A 21,340-nucleotide genomic window follows, 5' to 3' on the forward strand; every position below is an offset into this window, starting at 1 on the left:
ATTTAATTAAATCAGAATCAGAATCAGAATACTTTATTGATCCCTGGGGGAAATTATTTTTTGTTACAGTGCTCCATTTTAAACCAACATTAAGACAAGACAGACAATACGCTAACTAAGAATAGTACAATATATACATATATATACATACATACATAAGTCACTTATAAATAAATATTTGGAAAAGAAACGTGTAGTTGTAGCAGCAAACAGTGTGTTAAGTGGATGCGTTGTACAGGGAGATGGCCACAGGCAGGAATGATTTCCTGTGTCGTTCAGTGGTGCTTTTCGGTAATCTCAGTCTCTCACTGAACGAGCTCCTGTGACTGACCAACATGTCATGGAGTGGGTGGGAGGTGTTATCCAACATTGTCTTTATCTTGGACAGCATCCGCCTCTCCGACACCACCTTGAGGGAGTCCAGCTCCATCCCCACAACATTGCTGGCCTTACGGATCAGTTTATTAAGTCTGTTGGCGTTTCTAACGTTATGGTTTCTAAACTTACAGAGCATCTGTATCTAGCTGCAGTACTGGTGAGCTCATGCTGTACATTTTCTGATCTCAGCACAATTTTGCTATCATTTTGATTCCCATTTAGAGCAGTCCAGGTGCATAATTATAGGCAGGTTTCTTGTCTCCATTCATACTCTGTTTGCAGACAATTACTCCTACAAAAAGTCCCAAGCACTTTCTGGCTGTAATGGTGTGCATTCATGCTCTGTGTTACAATAATGATGCAAAGCTGGCACATGTACAAAGATTACCTTGTTTGCTACAAATGGAAAAATTATTTGGTATCTACACCACATCAAATATTATCCTTCCCATTAGCCGTGGCCTTTTTTTGCTTCTGAAAGAGGTCGCAAACCTAACCTAACAAGAAAAGATCTTTGTACAGTTTGAGTCATAAAGACTGACATTTCACAGACGCTGCATCGAGACAGCTTCCTCTTTGATATCAAATCAACAGATCATTAAAATGTCTGCTGGTTGTTGGAGCTGCTTATGCAGTCTGCCGCTTTAATGCTGCTTTCTAAGCAGCATCTCGTCCAGCTGGCTCGTCCAGCATCTGATTGGTCGAGCGGCCGGGTTCTTCTACAGCGTTTCCTCTCCTCGCGACTCAATCTGGTGTATGTGTGCTGGCAGGCAGGCTAATCCCAGGGTCAGTCCACAGAAGTTAGGCACAGCGAATATCATAAGAGTTGTGCCTAACAGACATTGAACGGCAGTATTATATTACTCAAGAGCAGGTAAGCGGAGTCGTTGTTCTCTAAATTGTAGAAAGTGTGTGTCATTTGAGAACTTCCTGCTTACTGAGCCAAGAGAGATGGCAGCAAGCAGGGCTGTGATGAGTAAGTGACTGCATTTAGCTAAGTCATCCGAATAAAAAGTGCCTAGTGTCGGTGTGCTTAATCAGTTTAGTAGCTTCAGACATTAAGACTTAGGTGACAGAGGTGTTCAAATGACGACACCCTCTGCTTTATTTTAACTTAAAGTTAGCAAAAGGTTAGCTTTTAGCTCCTGTGGTTGTGAGGCTAATGGCTTGCAGTTGTGGTGGATATCAGTTTTTGGGGGGTTTTGTTTTTGAAAGATCTCCAACATGTTATAAGGTCACATTTGGCATTTGCCCCCAATTATCTTCTCATTCCCTTGAGTGTTAAAGCTTGGGACAGTTGAGTATTTCCTTGCCTTTTATTGCAGGTTCTGCTAATATTTAACCTCCACCGGTGGGTTTTTTACGTTCAGTGATCAGACACACTGACAGGGTGAGTGAGAAAGACTGAGAACAATAACCTGTTAGTAAGGCCACACCTAACAGCTGTGTTAAGTCTGTCTGGTCAGTTGAGGAAACTAATAACCTAAAGTATCATCTGTCTTCAAACCACTTTACCCTGATCATGTGAGACCATAAAAGATTTACACTTAAAATCATGCATGTGGGTGAGATTCGGAGCTTGAAAAAAGGTGCCCAGTGTGCACAAGAGGGTGGATACAATGCATGTTATTACATTATGACTGGTTTAGTTAACACAGTTGTTGTTTGCACCAGTTATTATTCCAGAACCAATAAGAAAAGATTTATTAGCAGTTTAAATTGTACTGCCTTATTTGTCTCACCTGTTTACAAAGAAATTAAATTACCAGTACTCCACAGGAAGACAGATGGCAAGTGAGATGCCTGATTTTGAATGGCATTTAATTAAACGTTTCTAAGTTATGGTTTCTAAACTTACAGAGCATCTGTATCTAGCTGCAGTACTGGTGAGCTCATGCTGTACATTTTCTGATCTCAGCACAATTTTGCTATCATTTTGATTCCCATTTAGAGCAGTCCAGGTGCATAATTATAGGCAGGTTTCTTGTCTCCATTCATACTCTGTTTGCAGACAATTACTCCTACAAAAAGTCCCAAGCACTTTCTGGCTGTAATGGTGTGCATTCATGCTCTGTGTTACAATAATGATGCGAAGCTGGCACATGTACAAAGATTACCTTGTTTGCTACAAATGGAAAAATTATTTGGTATCTACACCACATCAAATATTATCCTTCCCATTAGCCGTGGCCTTTTTTTGCTTCTGAAAGAGGTCGCAAACCTAACCTAACAAGAAAAGATCTTTGTACAGTTTGAGTCATAAAGACTGACATTTCACAGACGCTGCATCGAGACAGCTTCCTCTTTGATATCAAATCAACAGATCATTAAAATGTCTGCTGGTTGTTGGAGCTGCTTATGCAGTCTGCCGCTTTAATGCTGCTTTCTAAGCAGCATCTCGTCCAGCTGGCTCCACTTGTTGTTTCCTTCATCCAGACATTATGGTCAAATAGAGGGATACATAATTCAGTGTGAAGTGCTTGAATTTGTTGATCAGAAAAGGATAGGCTAATTTGCTTTTCAGTTGTTTTCTTGTTTTGATATAGCTGCTCATCAGCATAGCATATTGTATTTTTAATATTTGTTTAGCTTAATACAACTTAATTTTGTGTTGGTAATTTTTAATTATGATCAAATGTGGATGAACAAGGAAAGGAAGGAGGCAGGATAATACTGACCGCACACATGAGTGCCTTTTGTCACATTAACTGACACCAACTTTGTTTTTTTGCCAGCTGAGCTCAGCTGCATGTTGTTCCAGGCCGAGAAATGAATACAAATTCTATTTCAAGCCTCACTGGGATTAAATTGCAATGGAAAAATACACTTTGTTAATTCTTATTTCTAATAATCTGCTGTGGTTTCCTTGTGCGTCTTGCATTTCAGTTTAGTATGTTTTTTGCAGAAATGCAAGCCTTGGCTGCTTATTTAAAAGGAACTGATATAGAAACTGCAATGTTGTCAAATTGCATTTCCTGTGACATTAAGGAAGGCTAACAGGAATTTTGCTAGATACAAAAAAATTGTAAGAAGTGGTTTACATCTCTTTTAACATCTTCACAAAATTTAAAGAAGTCCAATCGCTTTCTTTCCAAGTTCTTTACTGGGGGGTTTTTTTGTCTGCTTTAGTCTAAAAGTAGTGAAAATCTTTGCATTCCTTCTTGTTTGCAGTCCACATGCCAGGTCATTTCTGCAGTTATTAGTTGGAGTCTTGCTTTCTGTCAAGCAATCCCTGTTGTTTGTCTGTCTTTCCCATCGGTCCATTGCTGGATGATTTAAAAATTTTAACTCTGTGGTGAGAAGGAACTTTTAAACCCATATGCTCCTGCTAGGGCTTTAAGGTCATCCTCACAGTTACTGCTGGTTCAGCCCAGATCTCGACTGAAATCTAGAGGTGATCGATCGTTTGCTCTAGTTGCACCAGAGCTGTGGAACAATCTCCCGATTGGCATCCGGGCGTCTGATTCTATTCATTCTTTTAAATCACAGCTAAAAACATATCTTTTTAAACTTGCCTTTTCTACCAGTTAAATGCTGGCTTGCTTGCAGTGACCTATTGACCTATTGTATTAAATTCTCTGCTATCTTTCCATTATTGGTGTCTTTTATCATGGTGGTACAGTCTTACCTTGCTATAACCTATGTGCTGCAGTTTACTCTTATTGGTGGCTTTTATCTGTGAGCATAATTCGTTACCTTTATGTATTTGATGTTAATGTGTGAACTGTTTTATTTTTTTATTGTTTTATGTAAAGCACTTTGGTATGCCCAAGGCTTTTAAATGTGCTCTATAAATAAAGATTGTTGTTGTTGTTGTGATGCCATAGCGATTTATCTTGTTCTGTGTCTTCATGCAGAGCTCATCACGAAAGGGATTATGACAATCTGTCAAAGCTTTGTTTCTTAGAGCGCACACTAAATCGCTTCAGGCCACGTCCAGATTAATGTTGGCCACTGCTTCCAGCATTTGTAATCCTCAAGTGCTGTCCATGCACACAAAGAGGATTCATTGGCTACTGTGAATAGGTGTGTGTGTCTGTAAGCTGACAGCACTGACTGCGGTTAGCTTTATAACGTATTAAGATGTGATAATCTGATACTGTCATATTAAAAGGCTTTGGTAACAGTGCACTGCACGGTTTGACTGTCAGAAACAAGAATAATTAATAGTAAGTCTTTGACTCTAACCTGCCAAAAAGCCCAAATGGTAATGCACCATGTAGACAGTTAAGACTTAACAACTTAAAATCTGAAATGTGTCACCATGGTGATGTAATCACTGTGCTGCACATCAATACTTTTGTCAGTAAAGCTATAATCATTTCTACAGCCAGGTTGTGCATATCATTTGCACATGGTCAGTATTTTTTCATCTTTCCCTGTCTTGTCTCCCTCAGAAACCAGTGGATCTTCTAGAAAGCACCAGTGGACCCACACCGGTGACTGTCTACCATGTTGTCCAGATTAAGGACAACCTGGTCTCTGAGGCCATGCATCTCTCTTTGCAGATGGGTCCACACCAAAGAAAAGGGCAAGCCCCTCATGCTCAGCCCTCGCACCAACAAAGTAGGTGGACCTACCTTGTGTTGGGGTTTTAAGACACGGTGACGACAGCCCGTTTTTGTCTTGATCAATGTTAATTATGTCATTATGTGAAGAAGGATTATTTTTCTCTGTGTGCCTGGACAGAAAATAACTATAATGAATTGTTGAAAGGTTATTGTTTGGTTACAGTGTCCAGAAATGAGTAGAAATTTACTGCAAGATGTCATAACAGTGGTTATAATGTAATCTTTTAAATTTTAGGCCTGTATATTTTCCACACGTTTAAATGCCATAGTCTATCCCACTGCAGATGCCAATATCTGTTTATATCTCAGACAATAGAATAGTGGGGAGCTAAGCTTGTGTGTGACTGATATAAACTGGCATAACCATTTTTAGTAGTCTGCAACCAAAATACAAAAGTTGTAAAAGAAGTTTATGCTTCAGTTATTTGTATTCCCATATCTGTAGCTATTGACTATTTATGATGAACGGTGCCTGTCTGTCAATGCCTGTCTAGCACATTGTTATTTGGCTGCTTTCTGAATTTTTCTTTAAGGTGTTTGTGATTTTCGCTGTCTGTTTTAAAATGCTCACAGCAGGGTATCTAGCAGTGCGCATACAAGTGAGACAATTACAGTGTCGTGTATTTGCTAAATTGAAATGATGCTGTGAAGCATTTGGCTTGGAGGGTTTGATTTTTCAGGAGGTTTGCCAACTACTGAGAGTTACAAGTGATATTTGTAACATGTACATTTTGCTGCTTGAGGTGATTTGACCTTTTGCTAAACTTAGCCCATACCAGATAAATATAGAAATTCCAACCTACATGCAAACTGGACACAGACCAGCTGACCAGTGGTCCCACAAACTGGGGTTTCAACTACTGTTTTTTCAGCCAGTTTTTGAGCTCCTGCATAGCTCCATGCTTGATTTAATAATGGTTTGTAAAAGCAGGCTTGCAATGAAGACTGTATATAGAAAAACACTGATATAAAAGGCCTATAGAGCTGCTTTCAGGTCTGTCAGTACTCCCCTCCTCCCTGACTACCTCACAATACAACTAGCAACCATACCAACCAAGCACTGCCAGACAATATATGGCATGCTGTATTCTAAAGTTAAAGGCATGGGCAAAATGACTGTAATTGGCACCTATTAAAAATCCTGAGTGGGAGTCCGAGAGTTTGCAGGCATCCAGGAAAAGGACACCCACATACATAACTGAGATAATAAGTAAACAGCATTAGATAAAACTTTAAAATCCATTTATTTATTTGCTCAAATTAAAATTATTGCATTATAGTAAATTCTCTACAAATTGAGTTTATGTACTTGCACTCAAGAAAGAGGCACAAACCTAATTCCATGGTTTGGTTCGGCATTTTTTAAAAAAAAAAATTTTTAAAGTCAACTTGAAATTCTTCTTGCATTAAAAGTCTCCGTTTCTAAACGAGAACATGCCAGCTGGTTCTAGATTACAAATATAAGAGCAGTACTTGATGTGACTTGCATCAGCAGTGTACTGTAGCAGTAAAGGTCACTGTGTTTGAAATGTAGTCTGGTATGACTGTTAAAAGGGCTAGGATCTCAAATTCCTTCACCCTAAATGTAGGGTGAGCTGTGCAGGGAAAGTGTTCACTGTACAGAATGTATTAATACCTTTATCCAGTATATTCCTGTCTTGGAAGTGTTGAAATTGCATTTCTAAAGTGCTAATCATGGGCTTGCTCAAGATGGTCTTTCATAGGGAAGTGCTCAGCTCCTGAAATCTTACAAAAATGTTACTTTCAATTTTATGCAAAAGGACAAATGCTAGATTAAGGTGTTTGCAGCATGTGGCATTGCGCTGAAAGGAACTGATTGGTAGAGCTGTGTGAAGTGAAATGCTCTATCAGCATGACTAAGCATTTTTCGAGGGGAGCCCCAGCATTCATCATTCTGACAAAATAATCCGCCCCCTTCTGCAGCCCCAGGCATGGCGGCCTCTTTGTTACGCCCATATTTCAGTCGGATAGGAGCTTGTACACTGCAGGGACATGCAAACACATTGCATCCACCTCTCACCTCCCCCATCCTCTCATTTAAAAATTGGGGTGTTTCAGCCCACAGTGGTCTTCATTGGTTTCTTTGAGGCTGCTACTCCTCCTCCACTACTACCCCCACTCTCCGTCCGTCTTTGTCCTGCTGCAAAATTGCTTTCGTTTTGTTTTTCTTCATTCCGTCAGCCTGAATTTATTTCTGTAAATGCTGAAAAGGTAAACTCAGTTAAAGGTCCCATAATGAGGCAGTGCACCGTCTAAACAAACTCCATTACAGTACATGAACAGTTAGTCCAGAAACTGCTATATTTTATAAAGAACAGGACAGAAATGTGGTATGCCTTAGCCATGAGTAGGGGGATGGTTGACATAAACAAATAAAGCCCTGCCCCCAACTACAGGTTGCAGGAGGAGTCCTGTTTTTTATGGTTTGCCAGTAAATTTCACAAAAACGGTCCTGTTAAGAAATGGCTACAGCAGACTTTGATGTCAGACGGTTACAGGGGGTGTTGCGTTAGTACTTTTAGCGTCCCAAGTAGAGGTTGATAATAGACGCAATATACAGTAGTGTGCAAAAATCTTGACTCACCCATTATTTCTTAATATTTTGCTAGAAAAATGGGAACTAGGTGGAGCAATTTATTGAAGCAAGTGCAGATTTATATGAACATGTCTTATAAACACAAGGCCACCTTTTATTCTATAATACAGGCTGAACTCTCAGACAAGTTTTCTTTCAATTTCTTTAAGTAGTCTGAAGAATGAAAACAACCCTGACCACACACATTAAAAATACCCCTCATATTATTCATGAGAGTGCAGGCAGGGTCGAGCGGGTGGAGGCAAGTGTCAGAGGTGATTTGTGACAGAAGGATAGCAGTAAGAGTGGAAAAAGATGGTGGTGAGACCTGCTGTGTGTGGTTTGGAGACGGTGGCAGTCAGGAAAAGAAATGCAGAGCTGAAGAAGCTAAAATGTCATGTTTTTGTGTTCCTCCACAGGGTATGGCCTTTTCCCTTCAGGAGCGTCAGATTTTGGGGATACATGGTCTGCTGCCTCCCAAAGTGGAGACTCAGGAAATTCAGGCCCTGCGCTTTCAGAAAAATCTCAAAAAGCTGCACGATCCCCTGGAGAAGTAAGGATGCATTTTTCTTGTTGTACTGGAAAGCGTAAACATGTTTTTAAATAAAAACCGAGCATTTGTCTTCCTGTACACAGCTTAACTTTTCTTTTTCCATACAGGTACATCTACCTGATGGGCATCCAGGAAAGGAATGAGAAGCTTTTCTATAGGGTGTTGATGGAAGACATAGAGGAGCTGATGCCGATTGTTTACACTCCTACTGTAGGGCTTGCCTGTACGCAGTATGGACATATCTTTAGAAGACCAAAGTAAGGCCTTAGCAGATAATTTGAGTTTTTAATGTAGGTTTTGTTGCTCCAGTTCTACACAGCCAGGTATTTTGTCGCTGGGAGGAAATCGTCCAGAGGTGTGCAGAAAAGCTTGATATGGAAGAGAAGAGAGATTGCTATATGTCTTGACACAGCATATTGACAGCCAGTTCTGAAGGCTATATCCTTACAAGGACAAATAATACTGTGTTCATGTCTGAGATTGTCTATCCAAATATGGCTAACACAGCTCTTATCTTCAGTCTAAAGGAGCAGGAATGTTATGTATGCAAGATCCTATTGATTCTTCTAAAATTAGGACAGAAGCTCCTTTCAGGCGAGACCTTTGAGACCTTACCAAGTGAAGGGAGACCTGCTTTAGTCAGGAAAAGCTCTTACGTGTTTTATTTTTGATGGCAGGCGTATTGAATCTTATGCACATAATGTTAAAAAGTGGTTTTATGCTGAAGATGCATTTTCTTTTTCTGCTTAGTTAAAGTTAGGATTTAATCACGATTGCTGCAATAGCTAAACTGTCATCCTGTTTATCTCTCTAGAGGCCTGTTTATCTCCATTCTGGACAGAGGACATATCCGCTCCATCCTTGACAACTGGCCAGACACTAATGTTGCAGTAAGTCTCAAAATCCTCACTATAGTAAAACCTTTTCAGATATTACATTGGAAAAAAAGTCTAAAAATATGTCATAAAGATATGACAGTTGCTTATAAATGTGTCAAATTTTAATCTTCAGTTTTCCAACTAATGTGCTTCCTCCATCTCTTCTTTGTGTAGGTAGTAGTAGTAACTGATGGAGAGCGTATCTTGGGATTAGGGGACCTGGGTGTTTATGGAATGGGAATACCTGTTGGGAAACTTTGCCTGTACACTGCCTGTGCTGGCATCAGACCTGAGAAATGTCTCCCTGTGGTGATCGATGTTGGGACGGATAACGAGGTAGGAAGGCTAGGTGTTGGTTTTTTGTTTTGTTTTTTTTCTTTCTGTTTATTGCATGTGTGAGAGAAGAGAAATATAATAACTGTGTTTACTTTGGCTTCTCATGGTTGCCCTTGTCCTCCCGTTAGACTCTCCTTAAGGATCCGCTTTACATGGGGCTGTACCAGAAGCGAGACCGCTCCCAAGCATATGACGATCTCATTGATGAGTTCATGGAAGCTGTCGTGGACAAATACGGGCAGGACACGCTGATCCAGTTTGAAGACTTTGGGAACCACAACGCGTTCCGCTTCCTTAGAAAGTACAGGGAGAAGTACTGCACCTTCAACGATGACATCCAAGGTTCACACATAACCCCTGACACAGCACTTTGAGACTACTGTAGTTAAATAGGTGCAGATAATGTCTACCTTGTTGTATGACTCTGTCGTCCTAATTCACATTCAGGTTACACCGCACAAAGTGCTTAACTTACAGTTTTATGTTTATGTATTTTTCCAGCTGATTCAAAGGCTCAAAGTTTAGCAATATTTACAGATCGGAGTATTTCCTAAGAACAGTTCTATAAGATTTGCAAGTTTAGGCCCATCCATACAAATGACTTACGGCCTTAACTGTTAAGTTACTGGAGCTGTTTCTAAAAGGATCGCTGCTTTATTAGAGTCCACCTGAAACTCAATGTAAATTTTTATTGTTGGATTAAATTACTGTGGAGCATTTCAGAAATCATCTGTTGTGAGTGATGCTGAAATAAGATGCATTCATGAGCTGTTTTCCTTGAAAATCTTTCTGATTTTAGACAAATTATCATGAGTGTTTGGATGTCTTTGAGGCAGAGACTCGATTGTTTACTCTTCTGTTTGTCTACATGTTTCCAGGCACTGCGTCTGTAGCTCTTGGCGGTCTGTTAGCAGCTCAGAGAGCAGTTGGCAAACCCATCACTGAACACCGGGTGCTGTTCCTGGGAGCAGGAGAGGTACGCTGATATTCATCCTTTTAATCAATTGAACTTCTCAAGATTTTCTTTGTTTTTTTGTTCTCTTGACTTTGCTATATGAAAGTTACGTATTTGAAAATGGCAAAAAAGGCACAATTGGAAGAAGCGTACTGTTCCCGACTGACCACAAACAGAACAAAAAACCTGAGGAGTTGCTCCATTGTCTATTTAGAGAATAATCGTTCATGTTTTCTTTGTGTAAATTTTTTTGTGTTTTTATTTTGTTTATTCATTCTTTTATTTATTATTTGGTAGGCTGCCCTTGGAATTGCCAATCTGATTGTGATGGCCATGATGGAGACGGGAATGACCCAAGCTGAGGCCAGGAAGAAAATCTGGATGTATGATAAAGATGGCTTACTTGTAAAGGTAAGTGTGTGACACAGGAATTTATAATAAGAAAATGATACAATTTTGTCTACTTTCCTGGCTGGTCCACGGTCTAAACAGTCAACGGCATTTTCACTGAACAAGTGTTTATTAGTAATTGTGTCTAATGTGTCACATGTGACTCCAGGGCAGACAGCAGGGAACTGACTCTAACCAGGAAGCATTTACCCATGAGAGTCCAGGGGATGTACAGAGCTTCCTAGATGCTGTCAATGCCATCAAACCTACAGCTATCATTGGTGTGGACCTTTAATTAATTTATTTATTTTTTTGTATTCATATAATTGTAGCCTTGTAGCACTGCTTGCCAACCAGAAAGAATTATACAAATATCTATTTTATTAAAATATTGTTTGTTAATAATAAACAATAAACTCAGTCAGTTACAAAAAGGTTGTAGTCTTATTTCAGACCTTCTTTGAACAGTAATAATAAATCAGTCTCTCCTTTTTTCCAGGTGTGGCAGGAGCTGGACGTCTGTTTACCCATGATGTCATCAAGTCCATGGGAACCCTGAATGAACGGCCAATCATCTTTGCCCTGAGCAACCCAACCAATAAAGCAGAGTGCACAGCAGAGGAGGCCTACACTCTGACAGATGTACACATTTTTTTTTCTAGGCTTAACTTTTTTCCTCTTTTTTGTCTTTTTTGACAAACTCTTAAGTTATGCATTCAGATTGTGTTTTTCCTACCTCATCACCTCTCAAGATTTGTTTCTGTGTCTCACAGGGAAGATGTCTTTTTGCGAGCGGCAGCCCTTTCGGTCCAGTGACTCTGAGCGATGGTCGCATCCTTACACCAGGACAAGGGAACAACGCTTACATTTTTCCAGGTGAGAGGGGGGAAAAAAATTGATTATTCATTATTTACATTAAATGCAGCACTCTTAAGATGGTATGAATTGCATTACATCCTGCAAATTTGAATGCAGTATGTTGTAATTGGTCTTCATGCATTTCAGGCGTGGGCCTGGCTGTGATCCTGAGTGGAGTGAGACACATCAGTGACACGGTTTTCTTAGAGGCTGCCAAGGTCTGAAGACACTACTAAATATTTTTCTACCTGTTCTTTAAGTTCATCTTTAACTTTTCCCTCACTCCATCCTGTATTGTCTTGCTGACTCTTTCATGTATGCATATTCTTCATACAGTTTCTTCCCAAAGCCCATAACCACCCTTATATCCATCCATATATACATAACACTATTTATTACATATTTACTTTTTTACACTGGTTTGTATATTCGTACATTTTATATATTTTTTTCTCTGTTAATACTGTTCATATGTATATAGTGCTGCAAAACTGACCCCCCCAGCATGTTTGCACTGAGTAGGAGATGCTCTGTATCTCATTGTACAATTGTATAGTGACAATAAAGGCATTCTGTTCTTCTATTCTATATTCACTATATGCTCATCTCAGCCCTGTTTAACCCTTCGATGTCTCCTCTTCCCTCTCTTTTTAGACTGGCATAACAGATGAAGAGCTTCTCTTTGCTGGGCTGCATTTGATACATTAACACTAATCAGTGCAACAGATGATCACTGTGCTTTGTTGCCAGTGTTTTTGTTACTGTTCAGTGTCAGAAACACTGATTTGCATGGTGTTAATAGTACTAGAAGGGGTTTGATTACTTTTGTAATTACAACTGGCCAAAATCACATGACTAGTGTGGGTAGACAAACAGTAGTAGTAGTTTTGTCTGGTTTTTGTGACCTAGAAATTATTCTTTATTGTAAATGCAATCTTACGTTCCTTTCAGACACTTGCAAAGCAGCTGACAGATAAAGAGCTTGCAGAAGGCAGACTCTACCCTCCTCTGTCCAACATCAGGGAGGTCTCTATCCAGATGGCTGTCAAGGTAAGCCTCCTCCAGTTTAAATTTTGGTTATTGTCAAGGTCAGTTTACATATTAACAGTCTCCAAGAAATAATCTCTGTGTTCAACGGATTTTTTTTTTTGAAAAAAGAAATTCATGCCCTGCAGCCGGACAAACCGTAACATAACCTATCAAACACTGTTCTCCTTTTGGTCAAAGTCATGTTGTAGTTCCTGTGTCACTCCTTACGTTTGGTCAGTGATAAATTTTCTCTTTCCCACTAAAGGTGGTGGAGTATCTCTATGCTAAAGGCATGGCGTTCCACTACCCTGAGCCAGTGGACAAGGACGCCTTTGTGCGGGCTACTGTCTGGAAGACCGACTATGAATCTTTCCTGCCGGACACCTATGATTGGCCAGGTGTCAACTTTAGCCCCAAGTCCATCTAGAAATAGGGCACACTCACTGTGGCTCATGTCATAATGGCCTTCTCTTCCTTTTTTTCCTGCTTTATACCTAATCACAGATTTTGTAAGATTGCCTTACTTTAAACATATGCTTAAAAATAGACCACAGTAGCCATGCTGCTACATTTTCACCAAACCAGTCTTATTGGATCTGTGAACAGTCAAAGTGGAAAGTGAAGAGAAGGGCATTGAAATGAGATCAGCCATTCTCATTTTAAATTACACTTCTCCATTATGTGCATAATGTAAAAACCTGCACAAAGCCAGATGGCCACCTGGTGGTGGAAATGGGCAGTGGTTACATCTATTTTCCATGCTGCTCCATCAAAAACTCAGCACTAAATTTGCATAAATTTCATGAATTTTTTTTCCCATTAATTTTTAAGATGTTATTGTTTCACTGTATCTGTAATCTAATAATGACTAATCTGTCATTTTGTTGTGTACATTTCTGATATTTGCTGTCTTCAGTTAGCACGCACAAACTCCATTCTTTACTTGTACTCCGTCTTCTAGTATTCTTGCAAGAAATGACCTCAATTTCGTAACATTTAGTAATATCCAGTATGTATTTGTGTATTGCCTTTGTCCACCTTAAATAAGGCTCTGGTCAGTTTTCCTCTTCTCATTAATACCCAGTATAAGACATCTAGCAGAGCAGAGGACTGAAGAGGAGAGCCTTTCTGTTAGAGGCAAACAAAGACCGATTCACTAAAATTGAGATTTTCTGAAGGGAAAATACATGAAAGTTATATATTTAAAAAAAAAAATGTAGGCAGACAACCTTTTAACATCCACTCCAGCCTTTTGTTTGTTTGATTAATTGTGTCACCTAATATTTATTTCTTTGAATTCATGTTTTTTTTTTTTTGTATTCAACTGTTTTGAAAAGCCTCTCTTCAACACTCCTTAAGGAATGGTCTCATGAAGAATGTATCCCATAAAATGAACAATTTTGCTTAAGTGTTATATGAATACTTAAGAAAATATGTGCAGTATATAATCATTAGATACTCATTTATGTTGTTAAATGAACTTTTTTGGTCTGATGCGCAGTGTGTGGCATTGAGGTATGTTGGTTTTACTACTATTGTTTCGTCTGAGCAGACTGTACAAACTCACAGGCCAAGCTTCTCTTCAGTGTTATGATCCACCACGAGGTTAAAACACAGGTTATGTATTCTAGCACAAGTGCTCCTCATGTAATAAGTCTTTTTTGACTCAGCCAAGTGATGTAAACTGAACTGTTTGAAAATATTATTGGGATTAGAAAATATTGACTGAAAAGCCCTGGTTGATTAAGTCCTTCGTACTGAATAGCAATGGTGCCTAAGCACTGTATAGACTGGCAAAATATCTTTGTGATAAAGTGCAAGTCGGCTATACAGTGTACAAATCCACGTGTCAGTTTGATGTACTGACCTAATACCAGTAGGACACACTGCTGACCGTTAACCTGCTGAGGTTCTCTGTTAGCGCTTTGTTTTTGCTCAGTTCTGTGACAGATTGCTGCATTGTAATAGCAAATAAACTAAAGGTATACCACAGTGTTTCATGTAAAATGCAGGATTCAATCTATGCTCTGATCATATTTCTAAGACTTTAAACTGCTTTATGACAGGGGCATTGGCAGCATTGCACATTGGTCTTCAGAGATGTGTGTAAAATGGAGATGGTTGACAGGTTAAAGAAAGAAAATGAGTATTTTAACAAGGAGAGGGCACCTACATCAGGATAGAAGTGCTTCATGGTTCATATGCAGTGAATGCTCCCTGTAACCATGCCAGCAAAAAGCCGCCTTCTTTTTCCTTTAAATTGTCATCCATCAATTTACACTGTAAAACTTTAACTCAAGGGCCTTCCAACCGCATACATTTAAGTGCCTGCACAAATTACAGTGTCCCTTCATAGTCACTCCCATGCCTCATTAAGTTAACCATGCAGATAGCCACACTATAATTATTGACATTATTGTTTTGTTATGAAATGGTGTAACTGTAGCATTGAGCATACAGTGCTTTCTCTAATAAATGTTAGATTTAATGCAAACTTTTCAGTGGTTTAATGATATGTAAACACTGTAATGTCATCGGTGTGTTGCTCACGTGTTTGTTAAGATGTTGACTGTAATTGTCCAGTTTGAGGTTTTTGCTGTTTTGTTCGATGAGTGGTTAGTTCATGTGACTCTTAGTGGTTTCAGTATTCATAAGTATTCCCATGCAGTCTGACACTGATTTTTGGTGCAGTCATGTTTGTATACCAGAGTGCAGTATGTTTGTTTTATTATACTTGAGGTGTGAAAACTCCAGAATAAAACCTATTTTTACATCGGCTCCCTTGTCTTTCAATTTATAAATTTTTTTTTTAATCCCATTTATTTTTCTTCCTTTTCTTTCTTAACAGATTCATCTTTTAAACTGCTTTTAACAGGCAGTTTACTACAGTGACCTCCTTTTTGAACCCTTACTGAATTCTCTCTATATTCTCACTATAATTTAATCCTGCTGATACCAAAGTACGTTCGTCTAAACAGCTAGCTGTGTCCAGTTGTTAGGAGGACGATGCATGAGTCCGCTTTGAGTCAACAACTGGAATGTATTTTGTGGACCACTTAAAGAGGACACTAACAGTTTTCATGGCTGCATTACCGAATGCATCAAATTGTAAACATGCCAACTTACCAGCCCAGGACTGCATGCTGCTTTGAGAACAATAAGACTTGGATCACTACTGATCTTAACTGCTTAATAAAAAGAAGAAAGCTGAAAGAGGAGAACTGAGGAGAGTGCAGCCCGACCTAAGGGGGAAGCTGAGGAACTGCAAGGACTCCTACAGGAGGAAGCTGGAGGCTGAGCTCAAGCCGAACAACATAAGTGATGTGTGGTGTGGAAAGAAGATCTCTGGGTTTAAGGTGACAGCCAGCCAGTGAGCACTCTATGGAGAGAGCAAAGAGCTACACAGATTCTTTAGTTCACAGCTTTCTACTGCCTTCTCTACCACACACTGGCCTCCACGCTGCACTTCTTCAAGTGAATTCTGTAGATAACACCCCCACATCGGTTAAACACCTTCTGTTTGAGTGTGACTTCTGGCCAGATTAGGAGACAGCCTGAGAACCAAAGCAAGGCTGCTGGCCCTGACAGCATCAGGCCCGAGGCTGTGACGTCCTTTGTTTTGAAGAAGTACAGGTACATGGGCATCCATACTGACAAGCTGAACTGGAAAACCGATACAGAGGCTGTATACCAAAAGGGGGTGAGAAGTAAGCTGCAGAAATGATGGTGATACTCTTATCACTCAGTCGTGGTGGGCCCAGCACACTGCTGTGGTCTGCTGGAGGTGGGTTGGAGCTGGTAACACGGTAAACAATAGACTAAATACAGTGATCAGGAAGGGTGGCTCTGTGATTCACTGCAAAATGGACACTTCTGAAGCTGTGGTGGAAAGGAGGACACTGAACACTCTCTGCACCATTTACCGGACAGATCCTTTACAAAGAGGTCAAAAAGCGGTTTCCCATTCATTGTTTTGCTTTTATAGATATAGCAATTTTGCATGAAACAAAATCAGACTGATAAAAAATACAACAGATGAGTCTTTCACATTGAGCTCTGTGATTCCAACCAAAATCAAAACAAAAACAAACAAACAGCAGAAAATCAGGTTGGACATTAATAGATCAGAGCCGCAATGTCTTTCCGAAGGTTCTGTGAATGGGTACATTTTCAAAAAATAAAAAAATGAATACATGTCCACGGATAAGCTTACAGAAAGAGTAGGAGATATCTACATAAGCTTTATATTTCAGAAGGAAGTGTTTGGTTGGATAAAAGAAACTTTTTTAACTTAATAAGAATTAAGAAATTTTGTGGAAGAGGTCATATTTTTACCCAGTTCAATTTCTCCCCGCAGTTTCCCCAATAGGATACAGAGGGAATATAACATCGTCTTTGATATGTGATCTTAAAATTACGACCAATCGTACCTAACCGGACACGTCACGCATCCTACGTCATCAGCGGGCGACAGTATTTTCATTGACATGGCATGCTTGCTACTGTGTGGCAGATAGTAAAAAACAGTTTTCTGTAACTCCGGGAGGATGACCATGGATTTGACTTTCCTCGGGACGGGCTCGGCGTACCCGTCCCCTCACCGCGGTGCCTCGGCTCTGGTGCTGCGGACGGACGGGGAGTGCTGGCTGTTTGACTGCGGAGAGGGAACCCAGATCCAGCTAATGAAGAGCCAGCTCAGAGCCGGTGTGCCACTTCAGATCCTCACACACACAGTCTGTCTGTCCTTTAAATATTTCTGGAAAAATAAAAAAAAGTTTTCCCCTGAATAAACTTCCTGTCATTGAAACAAATCTGTTCATGCCTTTCCATACCCCAAATCATTTGTTTGTAGGCTAATTAAGACTTCCTTTTATAAGTGCTCATAAATATGAAACAGACAAAACAGTGCACAGTGTTGTTTAGGAAAAGAAAAAAAATTCCTCATCTCCATCTTGACATGAACCTGTTTTAAGTGCATATAGTTTAATTCAGTTTACAGCAAAATGCCCGACTTGATATGAAGGTGTAAAAATGTGATGTGCTTTTCACACAGGGCGAATCACCAAGGTTTTCATCTCCCACTTGCATGGAGATCACCTGTTCGGTTTACCTGGTCTCCTCTGCACTGTGAGTCTCAACACCAGCCCTGAATCTCAGCAGGACCTGAACTGTGTGGACATCTATGGGCCACGGGGTCTCAGACACTTTCTCAGAGTCACTCTTGGCATCACTGGATCACAGCTGCTCTTCCCTTACGCAGGCAGGTCCAAGGCCTGATAAATTGATCAGGCCCAACATTATGACCACCTGCCTGACGTTTGCCCCGGTTCTGCTGCCAAAACAGCCCTGACCCATCGTGGCACAGACTCCCCTAGACCACTGAAGGTGTGCTGTGGTGGCGTCAAGGTGTTAGTAACAGATCGTTTAAGTCCGTAACTTGCGAAGTGGGCATCCATGGATCAGATTCAATTGGATTGAGATCTGAAGAATTTGGAAACCAAGTCAACACATCAAGTGTGCAGTGCATATTATCCTGCTAAAAGAGGCCACAGCCAGCAGGGAATACCATTTCCATGAACTGGAAGCTCAATACAGAAGCTATATGGGTGTTTCCCAGGTTTTTTCATACACCCCCCCAGCCATCCACATGATGTCAAAGAACATATGATTCATCACACCAGGCCAACTTCGGTGGTCCAGTTCTGATGCTCAGATTCCTATTGTTGGCGCTTTTGGCAGTGGACTGGGGTCAGCATGGGCACCCTGACTGGTCTGCAGCTATGCAGCCCTATACACAGCCTTTGCTCCCCACGTGCATCAGTGAGCCTTGACCACCCATGACCCATATGCTGGTTCACCACTGTTCCTTACTTGGAGCACTTTTAATAGAAACTGACAAATGCAGACCAGGAACGCTCCACTGGAGCTACAGTTTTGGAGATGGTCTGACCTAGTCATCTAGCCATCACAGTTTGGCTCCCAAACTCACTCAAATCCTTACACTTGCCCATTTCTCCTGCGATTAACACATCAACTTTGAAGACAAAATGTTCAGCTGTTCCTTAATATATCCCGCTGATTACCATGTGGCATGATGGGTTAGTCAGTGTTATTGACTTCCCTTGCACGTGGTCATAATGTTATACCTGATTGGTGTATTGATACAAGATTGAAAGCATTCAATACAGGGGTTTAAGAACAAGCAGACGGTGTAGCTTGTTGTGGATGCTCTGTTTACTAGTTTCTCTGAGTCTGAATCTTGTTCCCTGGGCTATTTATAATTTGCTGCTGTTTTTTTTTAATGCAGCTGCATCATTTTAAAAAAGAATCTTTAAGAAACCTAGTAGATGGCTCAGATATGCTGCTTGATGAACACTGATCAAATAATTCAAGTTATACCTAAGTTATATCCTGGTTAAAGATATAATAGTTCACATCTTTTCTCTTGGTTTTTAGTGCATGAATTGGAGCCCACACCTGACCAGAGCCCAGAAGAAGGAAAACTTAACCCAGAGGTAAGTCGTTGATTTTGTTGTTTTGATGTTCCTGTGTTGTAGAATATCACCTCTCCCTGCTGTCAGTCCCTGTTTTTACTAAATGATGAAATCTGGAATTCATATTTTCTATTTAGAAAATGATAAAGATGTAGTGAAAGTTCCTAGTGATCTTATGGCCTCTATCAGTGGTCTTGTATTTGTCCTTGTCCTGCTAGACCTCAGTGCAGCTTTCAGTACTGCTCATCACAACATTTTAATACAGACTTAAATACACCACTAGCTACACCAATCGTGTTGATCTGACAGAGTGTAAGTGTTATATTTGTGAGGACATTCACTGACAGTAATACCTTCTTAAGATTCTTACCCCTAGGTTTAACTGTGTGCTAAACCCTCAATCTAAACCTAATTCCAACTTTTACTTTAAAAGTTGATCTTAGCCCTAAAAAAGACTTTGAAGAGGTATGAAAAAGTCTATGTTTGCCAAAAAGATTAAAAAAAATTCTCTTTTTGTGGGTTCATCATTTCATTTATGTTTTTATAAAAATATATATGATTTTCTGTCATGCAGGACAGTCATACTCTTCCTCCAGAGAAAGTGCATCTTCACAGCTTTCCTCTTTACATGATCACTTCCCTGTGTGTGATGTGTTTAGGGTCATCTTTAAATTGTAGCTTTTTTCTGTTTGTTTTTTTTATTACTATGCATGATAGTTTAGTTGTTTATTTAAAAGACATCAGTGTGCAAATTGTTGCTGATATGCCTCCTTTGACTTGCGCTGGTACATGTTTGAGCATATCTCCTCAGCTCACCAGTTATGGCAGTTTCCACCTGAGCATTTACATTTTGTATTTTGTCCACTTGTATGCTGTTTTTTTCTGACGAATACTAGCACCTCTCTTGTCTCCCCAGATGGCAGCAGAGTGCGGTCCTCTCCATCCTCAGGAGCAACCAGGCAGAACAATCTCCTTGGATGTCTCCAGTGACACTTATCTTCTCTTTGAAGACCAGAAGTTTGCGGTCAAAGCCTTCAGGTTGTTTCACCGCATCCCTTCCTTTGGTTTTTGCATTCAGGAGCGAGATCGACCTGGAAGGTTGAAAACAGAACTGCTGAAGGAACTAGGTGAGAGGCATTTTCTGTTCTTTTAATATCTCTTCATTATTTGTGTAATATTAAAAATATAAATTCCCTGCATATAAAGTAGATGGAAATAACTGTCGTCACCAATTATTTATTAATGCAAGAAACAATTTCAGAAAAGCAACCCTTGCAGCTGGTCTCATTTTGTATCCTACAGGCCTGAAACCAGGCCCTCTCTATGGGCGCCTCAAAGCTGGGGAGTCAGTAACTCTTGAAAGCGGGCGTGTGGTGCAGCCTAGTGAGGTGCTAGAAGAAGCTATTCCTGGGAGGAAAGTCTGCATTTTAGGGGACTGTAGCTCGGTGCTTGGGGAAGGGCCGCAGAGGTTGTGCAGCGGAGCGGACATTCTGGTTCATGAGGCCACCCTTGGGAACGAGCACCGAGAGAAAGCAGTGGACCATGGGCACAGCACACCTGAGATGGCAGCGGCAGTAGCACGGGCTTGCTGTGCACGGAGGCTGGTGCTAAATCACTTCAGTCAGCGGTACAAACCCAGCGCCATGGTGAAGGAAGGAGATGAAGACCATGTTTCAGAGTTAAAGAGACAGGCTGAAGAGGCTTTGCAGGACACTGGGGTAGATGTGATTCTGGCAGAGGACTTTCTCACTCTACAGATCTCTCTCAGAAGATCAAGATAATAAGCAGCTGGTTTAGTGAGTATAAAGCTGGTAGTGTTTTTGGCTAAAAGCAGAGGAATTGTCTGTATATTTTATGATGTAAGGTGAAATTGTCTGCTCTTTGTCTAACTTGTTTTTATTTTATTAAAAGACAAATTAGTGAACTGACAAAAAAGTCAAGCTCAAGGTCCTCTTGTTTGCAATCTACGTTGATAATCTATATTATCATTAACTATTTTTCTATTTTAGGGAATTTTATTACCTGTAATACATGTTGGCTCTGAACCTGAGCTTGGCAATGGCAGTTTTTGCAGTGGCCAATATGCTTCATCTCAGGCTTGATTAATTTTCTTTATTCAAGTCTTATATTCTGGTTCCTAAAAGCAAAATTGCTGAGTGCCAATGTCACGTTGCAGTTAAATCACTGTCCTCCAGCAACTATATCACTGGTTGTGGAGGAATGTCTCTGTAAGGTTCTGGCTGAATATAAGTAGCTGTTGAGAATTTCTGTAGCTATTTTGCAGATTTTTAACAGTTAATTA

General features: G+C 40.2%; 2 protein-coding genes across 3 annotated transcripts; both read left to right on the forward strand.

Moving 5' to 3' along the window:
* Positions 1-1,124: 1,124 nt before the first annotated feature.
* Positions 1,125-15,316, forward strand: me2 (malic enzyme 2, NAD(+)-dependent, mitochondrial). 2 transcript variants are annotated; one of them, XM_085367369.1, is made up of 15 exons: positions 1,125-1,252; positions 4,776-4,944; positions 7,965-8,098; positions 8,206-8,355; positions 8,913-8,988; positions 9,151-9,312; positions 9,441-9,654; positions 10,191-10,288; positions 10,565-10,678; positions 10,827-10,938; positions 11,157-11,299; positions 11,431-11,533; positions 11,663-11,733; positions 12,467-12,565; positions 12,810-15,316. In XM_085367369.1, the coding sequence occupies exons 2-15, from the start codon at positions 4,831-4,833 to the stop codon at positions 12,969-12,971; spliced, it is 1,752 nt and encodes a 583-aa protein (XP_085223495.1). In that variant the 5' UTR covers positions 1,125-1,252; positions 4,776-4,830; the 3' UTR covers positions 12,972-15,316. The 2 variants fall into 2 exon arrangements, with proteins under 2 accessions (XP_085223495.1, XP_085223496.1); XM_085367370.1 differs by lacking the exons at positions 12,467-12,565; positions 12,810-15,316 and adding an exon at positions 12,170-12,256.
* A 1,775-nt stretch (positions 15,317-17,091) lies between these two features.
* elac1 (elaC ribonuclease Z 1) lies at positions 17,092-20,819 on the forward strand. Its single transcript, XM_085368408.1, has 5 exons — positions 17,092-17,248; positions 17,598-17,804; positions 19,001-19,059; positions 19,955-20,165; positions 20,341-20,819. Exons 1-5 carry the CDS (start codon positions 17,092-17,094, stop codon positions 20,817-20,819), a joined length of 1,113 nt encoding a protein of 370 aa, XP_085224534.1.
* The last annotated feature ends 521 nt before the right edge of the window (positions 20,820-21,340 follow it).

This window comes from Diplotaxodon limnothrissa, linkage group LG12, assembly GCF_057381915.1.
Source record: "Diplotaxodon limnothrissa isolate DT_005_m linkage group LG12, D_limnothrissa_male_GT1.1, whole genome shotgun sequence".
Taxonomy (NCBI): Eukaryota; Metazoa; Chordata; class Actinopteri; order Cichliformes; family Cichlidae; genus Diplotaxodon; species Diplotaxodon limnothrissa.